This window comes from Coregonus clupeaformis, unplaced genomic scaffold, assembly GCF_020615455.1.
Source record: "Coregonus clupeaformis isolate EN_2021a unplaced genomic scaffold, ASM2061545v1 scaf0066, whole genome shotgun sequence".
Classification (NCBI taxonomy): domain Eukaryota; kingdom Metazoa; phylum Chordata; class Actinopteri; order Salmoniformes; family Salmonidae; genus Coregonus; species Coregonus clupeaformis.
In genome coordinates, this window is record NW_025533521.1 from 912,373 (window position 1) to 937,049 (window position 24,677).

Consider the following 24,677-nt stretch of genomic DNA (forward strand, 5'->3'; position numbering starts at 1 on the left):
TACCGATCACTGCACCTGTACACAGCCCATCTGAAATTAGCCCACCCAACTACCTCATCCCTATATTGTTATTTATTTTGCTCTTTTGCACCCCAGTATCTCTATTTGCACATAATCTCTTGCACATCTAGCATTCCAGTGTCAATACTATTGTAATTATTCTGCACTATAGCCTATTTATTGCCTTACCTCCATAACTTGCTACATTTGCACACACTGTATATATATTTTCTGTTGTATTTCTGACTTTATGTTTTTTACCCCATATGTAACTCTGTGTTGTTTTTATTGCACTACTTTGCTTTATCTTGGCCAGGTCGCAGTTGTAAATGAGAACCTGTTCTCAACTGGCTTACCTGGTTAAATAAAGGTGAAATTAAAAAAAATTAAAAAATACCAGCGCTCTGGTATTACACCCTTTCATAATACATACAGGTTTAGAAAAGTAAGGAGTTATAATCACAGTTTTAAATACAGCTAAACAGCTATAAATAACTACATAAAATGAGTCCTGCCACTTTGAGCTTTGTATTTTTCAATAATGTGATGAATTCACCTTGAGCATAATGTGGCATCGAACATTCTCCTCTCCTGAGATGTCAGTCATCTCTCGTTGTGGCATTTGGGGAGCTTGTTTCAAGTTCTCCTTGGGTGTAAATATGGCATAAAGCTCACTTCCATTTTCAATGTGCCTGTCTTTCAAAGACCCTAAAATGGTTGTAATATAAGATGCTTGTCAACACAAGGGATCTTCCATGTCATTTTACCTCAAATTATATTATATATACACTACCTTTCAAAAGTTTTGGGTCACTTGGGGGCGGCAGTTAGCTTAGTGGTTAAGAGCGTTGTGCCAGTGACCGAAAGGTCGCTGGTTCTAATCCCTGAGCCGACTAGGTGAAAAATCTGTTGATGTGCCCTTGAGCAAGGCACTTAACCCTAATTGCTCCTGTAAGTCGCTCTTATCCAGAGCGTATGCTAAATTACTTTTAAAAATCAGCCGTTTCCAGCTACAATTGACAATGTCTACACTGTATTTCTGATCATTTTAATGGACAAAAAAATTGCTTTTCTTTCGAAATCAAGGACATTTCTAAGTGACCCCAAACTTTTGAACGGTAGTGTGTATATATATATATATACAGTGGGGAGAACAAGTATTTGATACACTGCCGATTTTGCAGGTTTTCCTACTTACAAAGCATGTAGAGGTCTGTAATTTTTATCACAGGTACACTTCAACTGTGAGAGACGGAATCTAAAACAAAAATCCAGAAAATCACATTGTATGATTTTTAAGTAATTAATTTGCATTTTATTGCATGACATAAGTATTTGATCACCTACCAAAGAATTCCGGCTCTCACAGGCCTGTTAGTTTTTCTTTAAGAGGCCCTCCTGTTCTCCACTCATTACCTTTATTAACTGCACCTCTTTGAACTCGTTACCTGTATAAAAGACACCTGTCCACACACTCAATCAAACAGACTCCAACCTCTCCACAATGGCCAAGACCAGAGAGCTGTGTAAGGACATCAGGGATAAAATTGAAGACCTGCACAAGGCTGGGATGGGCTACAGGACAATAGGCAAGCAGCTTGGTGAGAAGGCAACAACTGTTGGCGCAATTATTAGAAAATGGAAGAAGTTCAAGATGACGGACAATCACCCTCAGTCTGGGGCTCCATGCAAGATCTCACCTCGTGGGGCATCAATGATCATGAGGAAGGTGAGGGATCAGCCCAGGACTACACGGCAGGACCTGGTCAATGACCTGAAGAGAGCTGGGACCACAGTCTCAAAGAAAACCATTAGTAACACACTACGCCGTCATGGATTAAAATCCTGCAGCGCACGCAAGGTCCCCCTGCTCAAGCCAGCGCATGTCCCGTCTGAAGTTTGCCAATGACCATCTGGATGATCCAGAGGAGGAATGGGAGAAGGTCATGTGGTCTGATGAGACAAAAATAGAGCTTTTTGGTCTAAATTCCACTCGCCGTGTTTGGAGGAAGAAGAAGGATGAGTACAACCCCAAGAACACCATCCCAACCGTGAAACATGGAGGTGGAAACATCATTCTTTGGGGATGCTTTTCTGCAAAGGGGACAGGACAACTGCACCGTATTGAGGGGAGGATGGATGGGGCCATGTATCGCGAGATCTTGGCCAACAACCTCCTTCCCTCAGTAAGAGCATTGAAGATGAGTCGTGGCTGGGTCTTCCAGCATGACAACGACCCAAACACACAGCCAGGGAAATTAAGGAGTGGCTCCGTAGAAGCATCTCAAGGTCCTGGAGTGGCCTAGCCAGTCTCCAGACCTGAACCCAATAGAACATCTTTGGAGGGAGCTGAAAGTCCGTATTGCCCAGCGACAGCCCCCGAAACCTGAAGGATCTGGAGAAGGTGTCACGACTGGTCTAAAGGAGCGGACCAATACGCAGCGCGTGGAGTGAACATAATGACTTTATTTCATAAAGCAACCACGAAAAAACAACAAATGACGATAGTGAAGTCCTCTGTAACACTGACAGAAACATGGAACAAAAACCCACAAACAAACAGTGAAACACAACAGTATAGTAATGGCTCCCAATCAGAGATAACGAGCCGACAGCTGACACTCGTTACCTCCGATTGGGAGTCATTGACCAATCACCACTAAACACAAACAAAATGAAACTCACCCAACCCCAACACCACAAATGAAAATACACCCTGGCTCTAACACACACAGTCCTGGAGCCAGAGTGTGACAGTACCCCCCAAAGGTGCGAACTCCGGGGCGCACCAGCATACAGTCTAGGGGAGGGTCTGGGTGGGGCGTCTGTCCACGGTGGCGGTTCTGCCCCTGGTCGTGGTCCCCATCCCACCTTAGTCACCACCCGCTTCCTAGCCTTCTCCACATGACCACCCCCCAACTAAACCCCACTGGGTTAAGGGGCGCACCGGACTAAGGGGGCAGCACCGACTAAGGGGCAGTACCGGACTAAGGGGCAGTACCGGACTAAGGGGCAGTGCCAGGCTGAATGGCGGATACTGGCTGGGCGGCTCTGGTGGCTCCCGGCTGGTCGGCTCTGGCGGATCCCGGCTGGGACGGCTCTGGCGGATCCCGGCTGACGGCTCTGGCGGATCCCGGCTGGGACGGCTCTGGCGGGTCCCGGCTGGACGGCACTGGCGGGTCCCGCTGGACGGGCTCTGGCGGGTCCCGCTGGACCGGCTCTGGCGGGTCCCGGCTGGACGACTCATGGCGGATCCCGGCTGGACGGCTCTGGCGGATCCCCGGCTGGACGGCTCTGGCGGATCCCGGCTGGACGGCTCTGGCGGATCCCGGCTGGACGGCTCTGGCGATCCCGGCTGGCTGGCTCTGGCGGATCCCGGCTGGGACGGCTCTGGCGGATCCCGCTGGACGGCTCTGGCGGATCCCCGCTGGACGGCTCTGGCGGATCCCGGCTGGACGGCTCAGGCGGATCCCGGCTGGACGGCTCTGGCGGATCCTGGCTGGGACGGCTCTGGCGGATCCTGGCTGGACGGCTCTGGCGGATCCTGGCTGGACGGCTCTGGCGGATCCTGGCTGGGACGGCTCTGGCGGATCCTGGCTGGACGGCTCTGGCGGATCCTGGCTGGACGGCTCTGGCGGATCCTGGCTGGACGGCTCTGGCGGATCCTGGCTGGACGGCTCAGGCTGGCTGACGGATCCTGGCTGGACGGCTCTGGCGGATCCTGGCTGGCTGGCTCTGGCGGATCCTGGCTGGACGGCTCTGGCCGGATCCTGGCTGGGACGGCTCTGGCGGATCCTGGCTGGACGGCTCTGGCGGATCCTGGCTGACGGGCTCTGGCGGATCCTGGCTGGACGGCTCTGGCTGCTCGTGGCTGGCTGGACGGATCTGGCTGCTCATGGCTGGCTGACGGATCTGGCTGCTCATGGCTGGCTGACGGGTCTGGCTGCTCTGGCTGGCTGACGGATCTGGCTGCTCGCGGCTGGCTGACGGATCTGGCTGCTCGCGGCTGGCTGACGGATCTGGCTGCTCATGGCTGGCTGACGGATCTGGCTGCTCCATGGCTGGCTGACGAATCTGGCTGCTCATGGCTGGCTGACGGATCTGGCTGCTCATGGCTGGCTGACGGATCTGGCTGCTCATGGTGGCTGACGGATCTGGCTGCTCGCGGCTGGCTGACGGGTCTGGCTGCTCGTGGCTGGCTGACGGGTCTGGCTGCTCATGGCTGGCTGACGGATCTGGCTGCTCGTGGCTGGCTGAGGATCTGGCTGCTCATGGCTGGCTGACGGATCTGGCTGCTCATGGCTGGCTGACGGATCTGGCTGCTCGTGGCTGGCTGACGGGTCTGGCTGCTCATGGCTGGCTGATGGTGCTGGCTGGGCGGCTAAGCGGTGGAGGCGGACCCAGCCTCGGATTGCAGTCATCACCTCCAGCAGGGCGGCTCCCATCCGCATGAGCCGCTCCTGCCCGTCACGAACCCGAGCCTCCAGTCCAGCATAGCTGCGTCGGCTCCTGCTGATTCCATAGCAGGTGTAAGGATTCTGTCTGGCGGAAGGCTCTAGCGGCTCCGGTCTGGCGGACGGCTCTGAAGGAACAGGCCGGGCTGGGCTGGTGACGCACCCCGTAGGATACGTGCTTGAGCAGGAACAGGCCGGTCCGCACCGGGAACACACACCACTGGCCTTAACTGGGGATCAGGAACGGGCCGGACCGGACTGGTAACACACTTCAGTCTCTCGTGCCGTGCGACAACAACTTCCCTCCTCTACTCGCCAATGGCTCCCGTAATCGATAGCCTTCTCTCCACATTCTCCCTGTGGCAGCCTCCTGCTGCCCAGGCGCCCAAGCCATGTGCCCCCCAAAAAATTTTTGGGTAGTACTCCCGGGCTTCCAGCCTTGCCTCCGTGCTGCCTCCTCATATCGCCTCCTCTCGGCTTTAGCTGCCTCCAGCTCTTCACGAGGGAGGCGATATTCTCCCGGTTGTGCCCAAGGACCCTTACCATCCAGTATCTCCTCCCATGTCCATGAATCCTTTATGGGTGGATATAAATCCTGTGTAGGTGGATCCTGTTGCCGTTTGACACGCTGCTTGGTCCTTTTATGGTGGGTTTTTCTGTCACGATCGTCTAAAGGAGCGGACCAATACGCAGCGCGTGGAGTGAATATAATGACTTTATTTCATAAAGCAACCACGAAAAAACAACAAATGACGATAGTGAAGTCCTCTGTAACACTGACAGAAACATGGAACAAAACCCACAAACAAACAGTGAAACACAACAGTATATAAATGGCTCCCAATCAGAGATAACGAGCCGACAGCTGACACTGTTACCTCCGATTGGGAGTCATTGACCAATCACCACTAAACACAAACAAAATGAAACTCACCCAACCCCAACACCACCAAATGAAATACACCCTGGCTCTAACACACAGTCCTGGAGCCAGAGTGTGACAGAAGGCCTGTATGGAGGAGTGGGCCAAAATCCCTGCTGCAGTGTGTGCAAACCTGGTCAGGAAACGTATGATCTCTGTAATTGCAAACAAAGGTTTCTGTACCAAATATTAAGTTCTGCTTTTCTGATGTATCAAATACTTATGTCATGCAATAAAATGCAAATTAATTACTTAAAAATCATACAATGTGATTTTCTGGATTTTTGTTTTAGATTCCGTCTCTCACAGTTGAAGTGTACCTGTGATAAAAATTACAGACCTCTACATGCTTTGTAAGTAGGAAAACCTGCAAAATCGGCAGTGTATCAAATACTTGTTCTCCCCACTGTATACAGTTGAAGTCGGAAGTTTACATACACTTAGGTTGGAGTCATTAAAACTCGTTTTTCAACCACTCCACAAATTTCTTGTTAACAAACTATAGTTTTGGGAAGTCGGTTATCTACTTTGTGCATGACACAAGTAATTTTTCCAACAATTGTTTACAGATAGATTATTTCACTTATAATTCACTGTATCACAATTCCAGTGGGTCAGAAGTTTACATACACTAAGTTGACTGTGCCTTTAAACAGCTTGGAAAATTCCAGAAAATGATGTCATGGCTTTAGAAGCTTCTGATAGGCTAATTGACATCATTTGAGTCAATTGGAGGTGTACCTGTGGATGTATTTCAAGGCCTACCTTCAAACTCAGTGCCTCTTTGCTGGTGTGTGTGTGGCGAAATAGCTCTATTGCCATGTCATCTGACCAAGGCACAGGTTCCAATCCAAGTGCCAGTGCTGTTTAGCAAACTCCAGGTATTTACATTTGTTGGATGACATGAAAATAGAGCTATTTTCCCACACACACCAGTGGTGGGTTTGGGATCAAAATGAGAATGAATGAGCAGAAAATAACCTCATACCTAGTTTCCACTGGTCCTGGCGCCCTTGTTAATGTCAACGGCATCATTAACTTTACCCAGCTGCTCTACTCAACAGTAACTGGCACTACTGTAAGACCTACTTCTAACACAGTCACTCCTACTACTACTAGTACCAAGGTCCCGTGTGGCTCAGTTGGTAGAGCATGGTACTTGCAACGGCAGGGTTGTGGGTTTGATTCCCACGGGGGACCAGTACGAAAATGTAGGCACTCACTACTGTAAGTTGCTCTGGATAAGAGCGTCTGCTAAATTACACAAATGTAAAGGTACTACTTCTGGGTTACTGTCACTGAAGGCTACTATCCCATTGCAGATGGAATTAGTTGTTATCTAAATCTGGTACTACACAATTTCACGTTATTAAATGTTTTTGTCATTTTAGCAGACGCTCTTATCCAGAGCGACTTACAGGTAGTGAGTGCATACATTCTTTTATTTTTCATACTGGCCCCCCGTGGGAATCGAACCCACAACTCTGGCGTTGCAAGCACCATGCTCTACCAACTGAGCTACAGGAGGCCTTACTGAGACTTTTTTTGTCCCTGTTCAAATAAACTTAATTAACATTTATAATACAGTCACTATTATACTAGCCTCAAATTTTCAACACTAGCCTCTAACAATTTAAACTTCTAAACTACTTCAACTAACATAAAATACTTATGGACAGCTGAAGCAAGTCACAACATTTTTCTTTATGAAAAAATACCCTTTTTAGTCATGAATGTAAATGTGATTTCATAATGGGGTATTTAAAAAAGCATACTATATCTGGCATACTTACATGTGTTGAAGAAAGGATCATCAGTTAAAGGCATTCCCTCAATGGTGTAGAGGCACACGGCTTTGGAATTCCCAATGGCCTCTTGGTGACAAATCCTTAGCATCAGATCTTCAACTGTGTTTTGGGCAGGATCCATGTCTGCATTCAAAATATAGTCAAACATGAGGCATGCCACAAAGGGGGGCGTAATGACTATTAGTGATTTGATGGTTTTAGAATCCTTTTGAATAAAATGCTCTCCTCTTTCCTATAAGACCTACTGCTATGTCTTACCTCTGATGTCTTTTGGCTCAGGACAGTGAGGGTATGTGTACCGCAGATGGAAAGACTCCATTGATTTCTGTACAGGCATCGCTTGTTGTGGCCCTCTGAGTCGTTGGATGAAATCTTTCATTTTTTCAAAGCGATTCTTTTCTACTTGACTGAAATCTGTTATAACAAAAATTACTTGGCAATAAGGTTATGAAACCGACACAAAATAGCAAAAACATAAATACTGTAACCACAGCCCCATTTGGACCAGCCATGCAGCTTTCTAATAACCCCATTGTATGCTGATGTGTGCCCCACAATGACAAATAAGTTCAACCAAACAAGTGCAAAATGAATGGGGCCCAATAGTACAATAACAATTTTTTACATGTTATGACTAAATGAAACATTGTCACAATGTCAAACCTATATCTTATTATTCGGATTGAGGCCATAAAAACTAGGACTTCATTTTTTAAAGTGAAATATCCATTGACCCCCTATTCATCTTGTACTTTGTGATGCACCCTTTACTGCCAGTTTTTAGTATATTATATATTAATATCTTATTAATTTATTATTATATAATTCATTCATTCTGTTGCAGCGATACATTCACAATGAAACCAAAACTGTGATTAATCTGATTTTCACCAGTAGGTGTCACGAATTCGGCCGAGACTGCTCCTCCTCCTTGCTCGGGCAGGCTTCGGCGTTCGTCGTCCCCGGAGTACTAGCTGCCACCGTTGGATGTTTCGATGTTCGTTTGGTTTGGTCTGTCTGTTACACCTGTGTCCGTTTGTGTCTGATTATGTGCCCTATAAGTATCCTGTTTTGTTTTAGTTAGATTGGTGTTATTGTCCGCCTGTCCGTAGGTGCTGCGAGTTTCTGCTCTGTTTTATTGTTTTGGTGTTTTACGCACAGTTTGCGTAATCGCTCGCCTCAGTTTGTTCGAGGCCCGTTATTTGTATTTTGTCACGTTATGACAAGTAAAGTCTGTTGGACTAAGCCTCTGTGTCCTGCGCCTGACTCCTACACCACATCCACATCAGCCCTTGACAGAATAACACACCACCATGGAGTCAGCAGGAGCAGCGGCGGCACCCAAGTCGCTGGAGGAACGGATCAGCGATCAGGACACCATGATCCGGCAACTTGGGGCCGCCATGAACGAGGTGTCCAACACTCTGCGCCGTTTGGTCACCGGAGAGGTGCCCACACCTCCGCACACCTTACCATCACCATCGGCCAGTCCTCCTCTCCCAGCACCGGAACCCAGTGGTATTCGGCTCTCGCTCCCGAGGGCATATGATGGTACCGCAGCCGGGTGTCAGGGGTTCCTCCTGCAGGTGGAACTCTACCTGGCCACCATACACCCGGCGCCCTCGGGATACGAGAGCGTCTCCGCCCTCATCTCCTGTCTCTCCGGCAAGGCGTTGGAGTGGGCCAACGCCGAATGGAGGGGAATAGACGCCGCCACCATCACCTACGCGGAGTTCTCCCGCCGCTTCAGGGCAGTGTTCGACCATCCACCTGAGGGGAAGGCGGCGGGGGAGCGTCTGTTCCACCTCTGACAGGAGAAGAGGAGTGCACAGGAGTTCGCCCTGGAGTTCCGGACTCTAGCGACGGATGCGGGGTGGAATGAGAGGGCCCTCATCGACCACTATCGATGCAGCCTACGTGAGGACGTTCGTCGTGAGCTGGCCTGCAGGGACACCAACCTATCTTTCGACCAGTTGGTGGACATGTCCATCCGTCTCGACACCCTGCTGGCTACCCGCGGACGTCCCGAATGGAGGTCGTCCATTCCATCCTCCATCACCTCCGAGCCGATTCCTATGGAGCTCGGGGGTGCTGGCGCTAGAGAGAGGAGGAGAGAGAACCCGAGGGGGGCCGTCCCCTGCACCAACTGTGGCCGTGGAGGGCACACTGCGGCTAGGTGCTGGGGAGGGTCTCCTGGGAGAGGGGACAACGGGTCACGCACTGGGGAGTCATTTCAGGTGAGTAGGCGCCCCACTTACCCAGAGCTCTCTGTTGGTCACCTGTGTATACCTGTGAGATTTCCACAGGTGGCACCTCATTCCCAGCATAATGCGCTAGTAGATTCAGGCGCAGCTGGGAATTTTGTTGATCGTAAATTTTGTTCTAGGTTAGGAATACCCCTTCGGCCGGTGGAAGCCCCCTTCCCTGTCCATGCCCTAGACAGCCGGCCGCTGGGGTCGGGGTTGATTAGAGAAGTCACAGCACCACTTAAGATGACTACGCAGGGGGGTCATGAGGAGACCATTCAGTTATATCTGATCGACTCTCCTGCATATCCCGTGGTGCTGGGGCTTCCCTGGTTAATCGCCCATGATCCTACCATTTCGTGGCAACAGAGGGCTCTTATGGAGTGGTCTGCCCAGTGTGTAGGGAGATGTCTAGGTGTTTCCGTAGGGGCGACCTCGGTGGAGAGTCCGAACCGAGTGCCCGCAATGCGCATTCCCCCTGAATATGAGGATTTAGCACTTGTGTTCAGCAAGACAAGGGCAACACGGTTGCCACCTCATAGACAGGGGGATTGTGCGATAGACCTCCAAACAGGAGCGGCACTCCCGCGGAGCCGTGTGTATCCCCTGTCTCAAGAGGAGACAGCGGTTATGGAGACTTACATAGCCGAGTCCTTGGGACAGGGATACATATGGCCCTCCACTTCCCCGGTTTCCTCGAGTTTCTTCTTTGTGAAGAAGAAGGACGGGGGTTTGCGCCCGTGTATTGATTACCGTAGTCTCAATCAGATCACGGTTAAGTACAGTTATCCTCTTCCTCTGATTGCGACTATGACTGAATCATTACGCGGAGCGCGGTTCTTCACAAAGTTGGATCTCAGGAGCGCGTACAATCTGGTGTGCATTAGGGAGGGAGATGAATGGAAAACAGCATTTAGCACCACCTCGGGTCATTACGAGTATCTCGTCATGCCATACGGGTTAATGAATGCTCCTTCAGTCTTCCAATCCTTTGTGGACGAGATTTTCTGGGACATGCATGGGCAGGGTGTGGTGGTGTACATCGACGACATCCTAGTGTACTCTTCTACACGAGCCGAGCATGTAGCCCTGGTGCGCCGAGTGTTAAGGAGGCTGTTGGAGCATGACTTGTATGTCAAGGCAGAGAAATGCTTGTTTTTCCAGGAGTCCATCTCCTTTTTGGGTTATCGGTTGTCCGCGTCTGGTGTGAAGATAGAGGTTGACCGTGTGTCAGCCGTGCGTAATTGGCAAACTCCAACCACTGTTAAAGAGGTGCAGCAGTTTTTGGGTTTTGCTAATTACTACCGGAGGTTTATCCGGGGCTTTGGACAGGTGGCAGCTCCCATTACGTCCCTGCTGAAGGGGGGCCTGGTGCGTTTGCAGTGGTCAGCTGAAGCGGACAGGGCATTTGTTAAACTGAAGAACCTGTTCACTTCGGCTCCGGTGCTGGCGCATCTGGACCCCGCTTTACCATTCCAAGTGGAGGTGGACGAGTCAGAGGCCGGTATTGGGGCAGTTCTGTCGCAACGGTCCGGCACGCCACCTAAACTCCGCCCCTGTGCGTTCTATTCAAAGAAGCTCAGCCCGGCGGAGCGAAATTATGACGTAGGGGACAGGGAGCTGTTAGCCGTGGTTCAGGCCCTAAAGGTGTGGAGGCATTGGCTTGAGGGGGCTCAACACCCTTTCCTCATTCTGACTGACCACCGTAACCTGGAGTACATCCGGGCAGCTAGGAGATTAAACCCTCGTCAGGCTAGGTGGAACATGTTCCTGACCCGGTTTGTTTTTAAGATCACGTACATCCCAGGGTCCCAGAACGGTAAGGCAGACGCCCTGTCCCGGCGGTATGACACAGAGGAGAGGTCCATTGAGCCTACTCCCATACTGCCGGAGTCTTGTCTGGTGGCTCCGGTGGTGTGGGAGGTCGATGCGGAGATCGAGCGGGCGTTACGTACCGACCCTACTCCCCCAGAGTGTCCTGTGGGGCGGACGTACGTTCCGTTCGAGGTTCGTGATCGCCTTATTTATTGGGCTCATACATCACCCTCCTCTGGACATCCAGGTATTGGCTGGACAGTGCACTGCCTTAGCGTGAAATACTGGTGGCTAACGTTAGCTAGGGATGTGAGGGTTTATGTCTCCTCCTGCTTGGTGTGCACCCAGTGTAAGGCGCCTAGACACCTGCCCAGGGGGAAGTTACATCCCCTGCCCGTTCCACAACGACCATGGTCCCACCTCTCGGTGGATTTTGTGACCGACCTTCCCCCCACCCAGGGGAATACCACAATTTTGGTCGTTGTGGATCGGTTTTCTAAGGCCTGTCGTCTCCTCCCAATGACGGGTATCCCTACTGCCCTACAGACCGCTGAGGCACTATTTACCCACGTCTTCCGGCACTATGGGGTTCCCGAGGATATAGTGTCTGACCGAGGTCCCCAGTTCACCTCCAGAGTCTGGGGGGCGTTCATGGAACGCTTGGGGGTCTCGGTGAGCCTTACCTCGGGTTACCACCCAGAGAGCAATGGGCAGGTAGAACGAGTCAACCAGGATGTGGGTAGGTTTCTGAGGTCCTATTGCCAGGGCCGGCCGGAGGAGTGGTCAAGGTATATCCCCTGGGCAGAGATGGCACAGAACTCGCTCCGCCACTCCTCCACCAATCTAACCCCTTTCCAGTGTGTGTTAGGGTATCAGCCGGTTCTGGCACCATGGCACCAGAGCCAGATCGAGGCTCCTGCGGTGGATGAGTGGATTCGGCGCTCGGAGGAGACGTGGAACGCTGCACACGTCCATCTGCAGCGGGCCATCCGTCGACAGAAGGCGAGTGCCGATCGCCACCGCAGTGAGGGTCCAGTGTACGCACCGGGAGATCGAGTCTGGCTCTCGACTCGAAACCTACCCCTCCGCCTGCCCTGCCGGAAGCTGGGTCGGCGGTTTGTGGGGCCTTTTAAAGTCCTGAGGAGATTGAACGAGGTGTGTTACAGGTTACAACTGCCTATTGATTATAAGAATATTAACCTTGTGTCTCTTCTCAGGCTGGTGGTAGCTGGTCCACTCCAGGAAGGTGAGATAGGAGAGACCCCTCCGCCCCCACTGGACATCGAGGGAGCTCCGGCGTACACGGTCCGGACCATCTTGGACTCGAGACGTCGGATGGGGGGTCTCCAGTATCTCGTGGAGTGGGAGGGGTACGGCCCGGAGGAACGGTGCTGGGTGCCTAGGAGGGATATCCTAGATCCATCCCTCCTGACTGAGTTCCACCGTGGTCATCCCACGCGCCCGGCTCCGCGTCCTCCTGGTCGTCCCCGAGGCCGGGGTCGGCGCACGGCTGGAGCCGCGCGTCAAGGGGGGGATACTGTCACGAATTCGGCCGAGACTGCTCCTCCTCCTTGCTCGGGCAGGCTTCGGCATTCGTCGTCCCCGGAGTACTAGCTGCCACCGTTGGATGTTTCGATGTTCGTTTGGTTTGGTCTGTCTGTTACACCTGTGTCCGTTTGTGTCTGATTATGTGCCCTATAAGTTTCCTGTTTTGTTTTCGTTAGATTGTGTGTTATTGTCCGCCTGTCCGTAGGTGCTGCGAGTTTCTGCTCTGTTTTATTGTTTTGGTGTTTTACGCACAGTTTGCGTAATCGCTCGCCTCAGTTTGTTCGAGGCCCGTTATTTGTATTTTGTCACGTTATGACAAGTAAAGTCTGTTGGACTAAGCCTCTGTGTCCTGCGCCTGACTCCTACACCACATCCACATCAGCCCTTGACAGTAGGTTAGTCAGCTTGATAGCAACTAGCTATTGTAGGCCAACTACATCAGACATGCAATAAAAACAGGTTGAGACTGATTGTGTGTTAGCATTTTTGTCTATAATGACATGGGTTGGTATAAGAATAAATCACTCTTGGCTATGATGTTAAATGGAACCTGATTCAAGGCTCATCTAACTAAGAACTACACAGTGTCAATATGGTGTCATTGAGTCAGTTACATGTCTGTGACCTTACTCATTTTGTCTAAATCTTCACCATTTACGCCATCAATGAAATCTCTCTCATCTTGGACACCCAAAGTGAGGAATTGATTGTAGTAGGACTCCAGTCTGTGCTCCGCGAGAAGATTGAATATCTTATCCATCTAGAACAAAATACATGTAAAACATTATTATTAATAGTGGGCACCAACATCGATAATTCGATTTGAGTAAAGCATATCTTAATATCAGTTTATCCTTGCTGTTAACCTACACTATTATGTAAAAAAGCCTAGATTACTATTTTTGTAAACACAAAACCCTCTCACAGGCTCTCAACTTTATAGCATACTTAAAGAATCCTTAATTGGTGAAACTGCCACGTCCGTTTGGGATATTACAACAAAAAAGTTACTGCAAACAACGAACACTGTTTTTTCCCCTCAGACATCATGGCACGCGCGATAGAACAGCAGAATATGTACTGCACATTTTGCTTGCAACGCTGCAGGACGCTCCTCTCATCCGTTTCATCAACAACACAAAAACGATAACAAAGGCGCTGTGGTGAACAGTGGCGCTGTTTCCCCAAATGTGGATTTGATCTTTTACTGCTTGCTGATGGGTAGGTTAGGTTAGGCCTGTGGTGTAGCTGTTCTTAGTAATAAGAGGGATAGTTTATTTACATTCTGTCCTGTACTCTTACATTGTATATCCTGTATCTTCTTACATAAGGGCAGGGCCGGCTCTAACCTTTTGGGGGCCCTAAGCGAGATTTGGTTGGTGGGGCCCCCTTCTTGACGGCAGAGAGGAAAATATACGTTTGAAAGAAATGTATTCATAGAAAGAGCTATGGATACAAGGACTAACCATCCATGATATCAAAAGTATAGTTTTAACCATGTTTTGAGGATACAAACATTGCAGAAAAACAAGCTAATATGTTGGGTTCTGATAGGGTACCACAGTTGAACTAAGCTCATGAGGAATTTATAAGTTATATTCTTCAAGAATAAATGGGGTACATATAATAAATATATAAGTCCAAAAATGAATGTAGCAACTGCTGATTGCTCCTTTAAAGTTAGTTTCCTGCAATTCTCCACATTTTTGCCATGGGGTGTATATATATTTTTGCAGTTTTAAAACAAGTTTTCTGCTGTTCTACACATTTTTGCATGGGGCGGAGAGCAAATTTTGAAACGTTATAACACATTTCATGCAATTCTACTCATTTTGCCATTGGGCAGAGATACATATTTTCAGTTTTAAAGAAAATGTCCTGCTATTCTACCCATTTTGCCATGGGGTGGAGAGAAATGTTTGCAGTTTCAATTGGGGGGAAGGACAGAAAGATATTGTCAAATATTTTATTATCTTTCTGACCCGGAAAAACCCATTAAGTATATGAAAAAATTAAAATAAACATGTTACCAAGAAAAAAAGGGGGAAAATATTGTTATTTATCTTTTATTGTAAGTACAAAAGTGTCCTCTGTAGTGGTCATTAAGAAGTAAATATGAAAACATTTACATTACAGTCGATGGGTACTGTAGGTAAAAGACATAGTTGCAGCATCCGGGTGTCCACTACAGAGGACATTTCTTGGTAACCTCTTATTTAGCTTTTATTTAATGTGAAATCATTTTTACACAATGATAATTAATAATTACACACGCTTCTTTTCAAATTTCCATAAAATGTGTTTTGATGGCAGAATTTTTTTTAAGAACCAGGAAGATTAAGTTGTCAAGGTCACACCCCCCACACATGTGATATCATTGAAAAGCCCAGAATGTCCTCTCAAAGGGACAACAGGACTTAATCCAGTGGCTTGTATGGCCTCAGAGATATGGACCAATAACTGATGTGTCACGCCCTGGCTCTGGGGACTCTTAAATGTTGAGCCAGGGTGTGGATTTTTCTATGTTTAGTTTTCTATGTTTTTTGTTCTAGATCATTTAGATCTATGTTGGCCAGGGTGGTTCCCAATCAGAGGCAGCTGTAGCTCGTTGTCTCTGATTGGGGACCATACTTAGGCAGCCTGTTGGTACCAGTTAGTTTGTGGGATCTTGATCCGTAAAGGTTTGGTGTGTGTAACCTCAGGACTTCACGTATCGTTTCGTTTTGTTGTTTTGTTCGTGTGTTGAGTACAAATAAAGATGTACGCTTATCACGCTGCGCCTTGGTTCCACGAGTCATCAGTCAACGTGCGTGACAGAAGATCCCACCAAAAAAGGACCAAGCAGCGTGTCCAGGAACAGACAGCCTGGACTTGGGAGAAGATCCTGGACGGGAAGGGATCCTGGACTTGGGAAGAGATTCAGGCCGGAATGGATCGCGTCCTTGGGAGGAGACTGTGGAGGCGCGCTACAGAGAGGAGCAGCGGCATCGCAGAGGGTACCAGCCGAGGAGGAAGCCCGAGAGACAGCCCCAATAAAAAAAATTTGGGGGGGCTAAAAGGGTGGTTGGCGGAGCCTAGAGTTAGAGCAGAGCCAACTCCCCGTACTCAGGCTAGGAAGCGTGAGACTGGGCAGGCTCCGTGTTATGCGGAGCCACGTACTGTGCCGCGAGTGTTCCGGCACAGTCCTGTACGTCCAGTGCTAGCACCACGCACGTGTCGTGCTAAGATGGGCATGCAGCCAGGACGGGGTGTGCCGGCTCAACGCTCGTGGCCTCCAGTACGCCCTGTACGTCCTGTGCTGATGCCTCACACATATTGTGTGGAAATAGGCATTCAGCCAGGACAGGCAGACCTCCAGTCCGCCTCCACAGTCCGGCCCGGCCCATTCCGGCTCCCCGCACCAAGCCAGTGGTGCGCGTCATCAGCCCGGTCCGGCCCGTTCCTGCTCCCCGCACCAAGCCAGTGGTACGCGTCGTCAGCCGGTCCGGCCCGTTCCTGCTCCCCGCACCAAGCCAGTGGTGCGCGTCGCCAGCCCGGTCCGGCCTGTTCCTGTCCCTCGCACCAAGCCAGTGGTGCGCGTCGCCAGCCCGGTCCGGCCTGTTCCTGTCCCTCGCACCAAGCCAGTGGTGCGCGTCGCCAGCCCGGTCCGGCCTGTTCCTGTCCCTCGCACCAAGCCAGTGGTGCGCGTCGCCAGCCCGGTCCGGCCTGTTCCTGCTCCCCGCACCAAGCCAGTGGTGCGCGTCGCCAGCCCGGTCCGGCCTGTTCCTTCCCTCCGCACCAAGCCAGTGGTGCGTGTCGCCAGCCCGGTCCGGCCTGTTCCTGCTCCCCGCACCAAGCCTGTGGTGCGCGTCATCAGCCCGGTCCGGCCCGTTCCTGCTCCCCGCACCAAGCCAGTGGTGCGCGTCTCCAGCCCGTTCCTGCTCCCCGCACCAAGCCTGTGGTGCGCGTCATCAGCCCGGTCCGGCCCGTTCCTGCTCCCCGCACCAAGCCAGTGGTACGCGTCGTCAGCCGGTCCGGCCCGTTCCTGCTCCCCGCGCCAAGCCAGTGGTGCGTGTGTCCAGTCCGGCACGGCCCGTGCCTGTTCCACCGGTGCCTTGTCCGGCACCGGTCAGCTGCTCCACTCCAGAGTCAGAGCAATCCGCTCCACCGGGGTCCGGTCCAACTCCAGTCAGCGGATCCACTCCGGAGCCAGAGCAATCCGCTCCACCGGTGTCCAGTCCAGCTCCGGCCAGTGGCTCCAGTCCGGAGCCGGTAAGGTTTGGTCCACCGTCGTCGGGTCCAGCTCCAGTCAGCGGGACCAGACCAGGGGCGCAACGGGGAGGTGGAGAAAAGGTGGTGGTCACGCCCGGAGCCGGATCCGCCTCCGAGGCGGAATGCCCACCCGGCCCCTACCCTTTTGTGTTTGTGTGGCGCGGTCGCAGTCTGCGCCTTTGGGGGGGGGTACTGTCACGCCCTGGCTCTGGGGACTCTTAAATGTTGAGCCAGGGTGTGGATTTTTCTATGTTTAGTTTTCTATGTTTTTTGTTCTAGATCGTTTAGATCTATGTTGGCCAGGGTGGTTCCCAATCAGAAGCAGCTGTAGCTCGTTGTCTCTGATTGGGGACCATACTTAGGCAGCCTGTTGGCACCAGTTAGTTTGTGGGATCTTGATCCGTAAAGGTTTGGTGTGTGTAACCTCAGGACTTCACGTATCGTTTCGTTTTGTTGTTTTGTTCGTGTGTTGTGTATCAATAAAGATGTACGCTTATCACGCTGCGCCTTGGTTCCATGAGTCATCAGTCAACGTGCGTGACATGATGTCCACAGGACAAAAATGAATTGCTGGGTCTCAGGTAGGGCTGTGGCGGTCATAAAATTTTGTCAGCCGGTTATTGTCATGCAAAAGATTGCCGGTCTCACGGTAATTGACCGTTAATTAACATAAACAAGCTTAGCATCTCCAGGCCTCCATGCATACAAGCCGCTGATGCGCGCCTTTGGAACATCTACATTAAAAAAAGTATAATAAATCAATTTAATATGCACCATCACAATAAATACATTATTTATTTTAGTCAGGTCTAAAGTAACATTATGATATGAAGATAATGTATTTCAGAAGAACAGAATATGAGTTGGCCTACTGTATGTTATCTGGCTATGCTCCATGCCATAGGCTGTAGGCTTGTTCATTTAGCTGACAAGATATGCTTATAAGTCCCGTGCCATTATTTTATATGATATGATTTTATAGTAAGAAGAATATAATAGAATTTAGCTGAATAAAATAGTAAGGGTATTTTTCCCATTCCGGAGCGAGTGCACATATGAAGTGGCTATGTTGAGCATTGTCACGCCCTGACCTTGAGAGGTCTGTTGTCTTTAGTTGGTTTAGTCAGGGCGTGAGATTCCATGCAGGAAATTCTATGTTTGTGGTCGGTGAGTTTGGCTTGTTAGTGTATAGCTTTCCGACGTCACGTTTCATTGCCTTTTGTTGTTTTTGTATGTTTATTCAGTTTAATAAACATGTATGCATTTCACGCTCATTTTTCAACCACTCCACAAATTTCTTTTTAACAAACTATAGTTTTGGCAGGTCGGTTAGGACATCTACTTTGTGCATGACACAAGTAATTTTTCCAACAATTGTTTACAGACAGATTATTTCACTTATAATTCACTGTATCACAATTCCAGTGGGTCAGAAGTTTACATACACAAGTTGACTGTGCCTTTAAACAGCTTGGAAAATTCCAGAAAATGATGTCATGGCTTTAGAAGCTTCTGATAGGCTAATTGACATCATTTGAGTCAATTGGAGGTGTACCTGTGGATGTATTTCAAGGCCTACCTTCAAACTCAGTGCCTCTTTGCTTGACATCATGGGAAAATCAAAAGAAATCAGCCAAGACCTTAGAAAAGAAATTGTAGACCTCCACAAGTCTGGTTCATCCTTGGGAGCAATTTCCAAACGCCTGAAGGTACCACGTTCATCTGTACATCAATAGTACGCAAGTATAAACACCATGGGACCACGCAGCCGTCATACCGCTCAGGAAGGAGACGTGTTCTGTCTCCTAGAGATGAACGTACTTTGGTGCAAAAAGTGCAAATCAATCCCAGAACAACAGCAAAGGACCTTGTGAAGATGCTGGAGGAAACAGGTACAAAAGTATCTATATCCACAGTAAAACGAGTCCTATATTGACATAACCTGAAAGGCCGCTCAGCAAGGAAGAAGCCTCTGCTCCAAAACCGCCATAAAAAAGCCAGACTACGATTTGCAACTGCACATGGGGACAAAGGTCATACTTTTTGGAGAAATGTCCTCTGGTCTGATGAAACAAAAATAGAACTGTTTGGCCATAATGACCATCGTTATGTTTGGAGGAAAAAGGGGAAGACTTGCAAGCCGAAGAACACCATCCCAACCGTGAAGCACGGGGTGGCAGCATCATGCTGTGGGGGTGCTTTGCTGCAGGAGGGACTGGTGCAATTCACAAAATAGATGGCATCATGAGGAAGGAAAATTATGTGGACATCAGTCAGGAAGTTAAAGCTTGGTCGCAAATGGGTCTTCCAAATGGACAATGACCCCAAGCATACTTCCAAAGTTGTGGAAAAATGGCTTAAAGACAACAAAGTCAAGGTATTGGAGTGGCCATCATAAAGCCCTGACCTCAATCCTATAGAAAATGTGTGGGCAGAACTGAAAAAGCGTGTGCGAGCAAGGAGGCCTACAATCCTGACTCAGTTACACCAGCTCTGTCAGGAGGAATGGGCCAAAATTCACCCAACTTATTGTGGGAAGCTTGTGGAAGGTTACCTGAAACGTTTGACCCAAGTTAAACAATTTAAAGGCAATGCTACCAAATACTAATTGAGTGTATGTAAACTTCTGACCCACTGGGAATGTGATGAAAGAAATAAAAGCTGAAATAAATCATTCTCTCTACTATTATTCTGACATTTCACATTCTTAAAATAAAGTGGTGATCCTAACTGACTTAAGACAGTTAATTTTTACTAGGATTAAATGTCAGGAATTCATCAAAACATATATGGGCTGCATGACGCAACTATATGCTATTGATGATTTGAGAAAGTAGCAAAACAAATTTGCACTGTGTTCCTTGCCTCAGGCTGCACAGCTGTTCTCTCATCAAGTGATCATATTTTCACCTATCAGACTATTCTCAATTGAATCTTGTCTTTACTAATATGTTAAATTAGTTTTGATTTAGAATGGCCCATTATCAAATGGGCAGGAACAGGGACAGGGGAACAAATAAATGTAATCCGTATGCACTCGAATAGCGAATGGAGGCCGAACGCTTTCCCGCTGGTCCATTTTTCAATGATGTCGGGTAGGCTACTTCGATTTGATAGCGGAGCTGTGCTTAATATGAGCAGCCGAGACATAAATATAAGAACACTTATTTCACTCCACGCATCAACCACTGTTTGAGGAGCATGCTCTCGCTGCACAACAGGTGATATTCCGAATAAATAAGAATTTGTTCTTAACTGACTTGCCTAATTAAATAAAGGTTAAAAAAAATAAACATGCCGGATAAAAAATGTCACAACGGGCCTGATGGAAATAACACATTTGTCTGTAAACTCTTTTTATGTCTGTAAAAGTAATTATGCGAGAAATGGTGGCTTTTATGAGCAAATATTGATATAATAACCATTATATCAAAGTAAACTTGGAGTCACGTGATGACATGTTGTGTGGTCCTCCCACTAAGACTCAGGAAAGTATGCAGTTTACTAGGCTACAGATGAAATAAGTTATGATGAACTTCACAGTGTGGTGAAAATACAATGTGATGAGCTCGAGCTCCTTTCCAATAAATATCGAGGGTCTTATTCTGGTGACATGATGATCGATGCTTGGCTGCCGTTTGACAAATAAAAATTATATCGCAATTATCCATAATAATCTCATAATGTAGCTAGCCTACCCGCACTGTATATGTGAGCTGTTGGCTAGAGCGCAGGTGCCAATACCAGAGTGGGCACATTCACTATATAACACAACAGTTATTGTGACAAAATCATCAGTAGAGTTGAAAATGCGATGGAAACCCATTTACCTATGTATTGCCTAAGTCTGGAATACTGGAATTCAATTGAAAGATTATCTTCCTTCTACTTCTCGTTCTACAATTTAACCTTTTTAAAGTTATTTTTTTAGTTATTTTGAATAATAAACAGTTATACCATTTTTAAAAGATCGTTGCATGTTGCCCGTGCGTCTGCTCTAATGTTACGTTTCGGTCTCTATTTTTCTTTAAAATGTGATACAGGTGCTATACATGTGTGTTTCATACTTCATGTAAAAAAGAAAACGTTACCTTGGTGGATGGATGTTGCTCCACTGGCAGTGCTGAGTTGCTCTGACTTTTCAGATTATGTTTACACCCTTACATCTGTTGCACATTTCTTTGAAAGGGTGCAGCTAGATGGAAATGAAACCAATGTTCCTGGGTTGTATTCAATAGACACCAAACAAAAGCAAACGGGACAAAACCGTGAGGGACCTACCTGAATTTGTCCAATAAGAATAACTTGTTTTCATTTTCAGTTGCAAACTGTTTTGCTACGATGTGCACTAATGAATATGACCCAGCAATGTTTGTAATATGAAAGTGAAAGTGTTTTGTGCCATTATGGAAAACACCCCATGCATTTTTCTTAATTGTGTGTAATCAAACCCCTATTGTATTTGGTGGCCTAGATATTGATTTTTCAGCAAATTTGGCATTATGCAGAGATGGGCAGTATTTCTGTTACACTATATAATTACTTTAGAGTATTTTGTATTTGAAAGGCCTGAAAAAATCATGTTATTTGTAAGAAGATTTGGGGTTCACAACTTTGTGGCCCCTATTGCTACCTCGTTGCTAGGTAGTAACTTTCATTAGTTATACTCCTCAGTCAGTGGGCTTACTACACCTTTATGAAAACACATTCACATTCATGAATATTCTTGTGAATTATAAAATTCCTTTATACTATGTAGGTACATGCAGTTACAAAATACATTTTAGATACAAATACAGGGCTACACATTATATTTGCCTGTTGCAGGATATGTACTGTGTAGAAGTTAAGTTCATTGGAAAGGAGTGGCAATTGTAATTTACTACAATATAATTTGAGGGAAAATGTCATGGAAGATCCCTTGTGTTGACAAGCATCTTATATTTTCAACCATTTTAGGCTTTATGAAAGACAGGCACATTGAAAATGGAAGTGCGCTTGTAACAAACAGATTATTGGCGGATAGGGCAGAGTCAACCAGGACTACGCCTGGGTACAAGGCCATGGAAACAGATCACGCTAGACAGAATTTTCAAAAATATATATTTTATTACACAGTTGTATAAAATTCCAATGAAACAAGGGGTTTAGCATGCAATAATATAGTTGTAAATCTTTGCTTCTTGCACCAGCTCAATAGATTACTCTGAGGTACTGACCTGTTGCACCCTCTACAACCACTTTATTATGATCTCCACACGGCACAGCCAAAAGAGGACTGTCCACCCCTCAGAGCCTGGTTCCTCTCTAGGTTTCTTCCTGGGTTCCTGCCTTTCTAGGGAGTTTTTCCTAGCCACCGTGCTTCTACATCTGCATTGCTTGCTGTTTGGGGTTTTAGGCTGGGTTTCTGTATAGCACTTTGTGACATCTGCTGATGTAAAAAGGGCTTTATAAATACATTTGATAGAAATTTGATTGACTACAACAGTAGCTTTATTAAAGAAGTGAAGTTGCAGATTAAATACGCACCAAAAGTCAATGATGGCGCCGGAGGAGATGGCTGCCGTTTTACGGCCCTCTAGGGAGGAGGTCAGAGACCTGGTCGTGTGGTGCCAGGATAACAACCTCTCCCTCAACGTGATCAAGACAAAGGAGATGATTGTGGACTACATGAAAAAAAAGAGGACTGAGCACGCCCCCATTCTCATCGACAGGGCTGTAGAGGAACAGGTTGAGAGCTTCAAGTTTCTTGGTGTCCACATCATCAACAAACTATCATGGTCCAAACACACCAAGACAGTCGTGAAGAGGGCACGACAAAGCCAATTCCCCCTCAGGAGACTGAATAGATTTGGCATGGGTCCTCAGATCCTCAAAACATTATACAGCTGCACCATCGAGAGCATCCTGACTGGTTGCATCACCGCCTGGTATGGCAACTGCTCGGCCTCCGTCCGCAAGGCACTACAGAGGGTAGTGCGTACGGCCCAGTACATCACTGGGGCCAAGATTCCTGCCATCCAGGACCTCTATACCAGGCGGTGTCAGATGAAGGCCCTAAAAATAGTCAAAGACTCCAGCCACCCTAGTCATAGATTGTTCTCTCTGCTACCGCACGGCAAGCGGTACCAGAGCGCCAAGTCTAGGTCCAAAAGGCTTCTTAACAGCTTCTACCCCCAAGCCATAAGACTCCTGAACAGCTAATCATGGCTACCCGGACTATTTGCATTGTCCCCCCCACCCCACCACCCCCTCTTTTACGCTGCTACTCTGTTTATTATCTATGCATAGTCACTTTAACTCTACCCACATGTACATATTACCTCAATTACCTCGACTAACCGGTGCCACCGCACAATGACTTTGTACCGCTACCCCCTGTATATAGCCTCCCTACTGTTATTTTATTTTACTGCTGCTCTTTAATTATTTGTTATTTGTATTTTTTACTTACCTATTTTTTACTTAACACTTAATTTTTTTACTGCATTGTTGGTTAAGGGCTTTTAAGTAAGCATTTCACTGTAAGGTCTACACCGGTTGTATTCGGCGCATGTGGCAAATACAATTTTGATTTGATTTGAAAATATGTGCGATATCACTGCACTCAGATTGTTCGTTTATACACAGCACAACAAACAGTGAGGAGTCACAAAAAGCTGGGTTAATTACTATAAGAGAGCTACAAGTGAGGCTACACATTGACTGAGACTCCAAGCAATGTACAACTTTAGCCTTCCCCTTCAAGACAGATTAAAATACAAACAGTTCAATGAAAGGGTTGCACTTCACCTCGCTGGGCTCCAAGATGCCACTTCTAGAAACAAACAATACTTTACTTTAATATAGCTTACCGATGGTCATCAACAATACACCAAAAAAACAACCTTACGGCAATGGCATGGTTGGAGTCCAGCAGCTACCTCTCCTCTCCCTGATCTGGCTTGCGCCCAGTGGTGTAAAGTACTTAAGAAAAAATACTTTAAAGTACTATTTAAGTCGTCTTTTTGGGTATCTGTACTTTACTTTACTATTTATATTTTTGACAACTTTTACTTTTACTTCACTACATTCCTAAAGAAAATAATGTACTTTTTACTCCATACATTTTCCCTGACACCCAAAAGTACTAGTTACATATTGAATGCTTAGCAGGACAGGAAAATGGTCTAATTCACGCACTTATCAAGAGAACATCCCTGGTCATCCCTACTGCCTCTGATCTGGGAGACTCACTAAACACAAATATTTCGTTTGTAAATTATGTCTGACTGTTGAAGTGTGCCCCTGGCTATCCGGAATTTTTTAAAACTTAATATAAGAAATTTTACTTATTTTAGCAATTACATTTACTTTTGATACTTAAGTATATTTAGAACCAAATACTTTTAGACTTTTACTCAAGTAGTATTTTACTGGGTGACCTTCACTTTTACTTGAGTAACTTTCTATTAAGAGATCTATACTTTTACTCAAGTATGACAATTGGGTACTTTTTCCACCACTGCTTGCGCCCAGACGAACTCTAACTGTAACAGGGAATATCCACCCGGTTACAAGTTTTATGTCATATTTACACCCAAGGAGAACTTGTAACAAGCCAAATGCCACAGCAAGAGTTGTGTTGATGAAC

General features: G+C 47.6%; 1 protein-coding gene across 1 annotated transcript in view; it reads right to left on the bottom strand.

The window, feature by feature from the left end:
• The window catches only part of LOC121533148, a 30,110-nt gene extending 8,884 nt beyond the window's left edge, over positions 1-21,226 (bottom strand). Inside the window, exons 1-5 of the mRNA XM_045212969.1 lie at positions 21,136-21,226; positions 13,424-13,553; positions 7,443-7,598; positions 7,170-7,307; positions 557-708 (exon numbers count right to left, since the gene is read on the bottom strand). Coding sequence (XP_045068904.1) covers positions 557-708; positions 7,170-7,307; positions 7,443-7,598; positions 13,424-13,553 — 576 coding nt within the window. The 5' untranslated portion in view covers positions 21,136-21,226. The remainder of the gene's footprint in view (positions 1-556; positions 709-7,169; positions 7,308-7,442; positions 7,599-13,423; positions 13,554-21,135) is intronic.
• Positions 21,227-24,677: the final 3,451 nt, after the last annotated feature.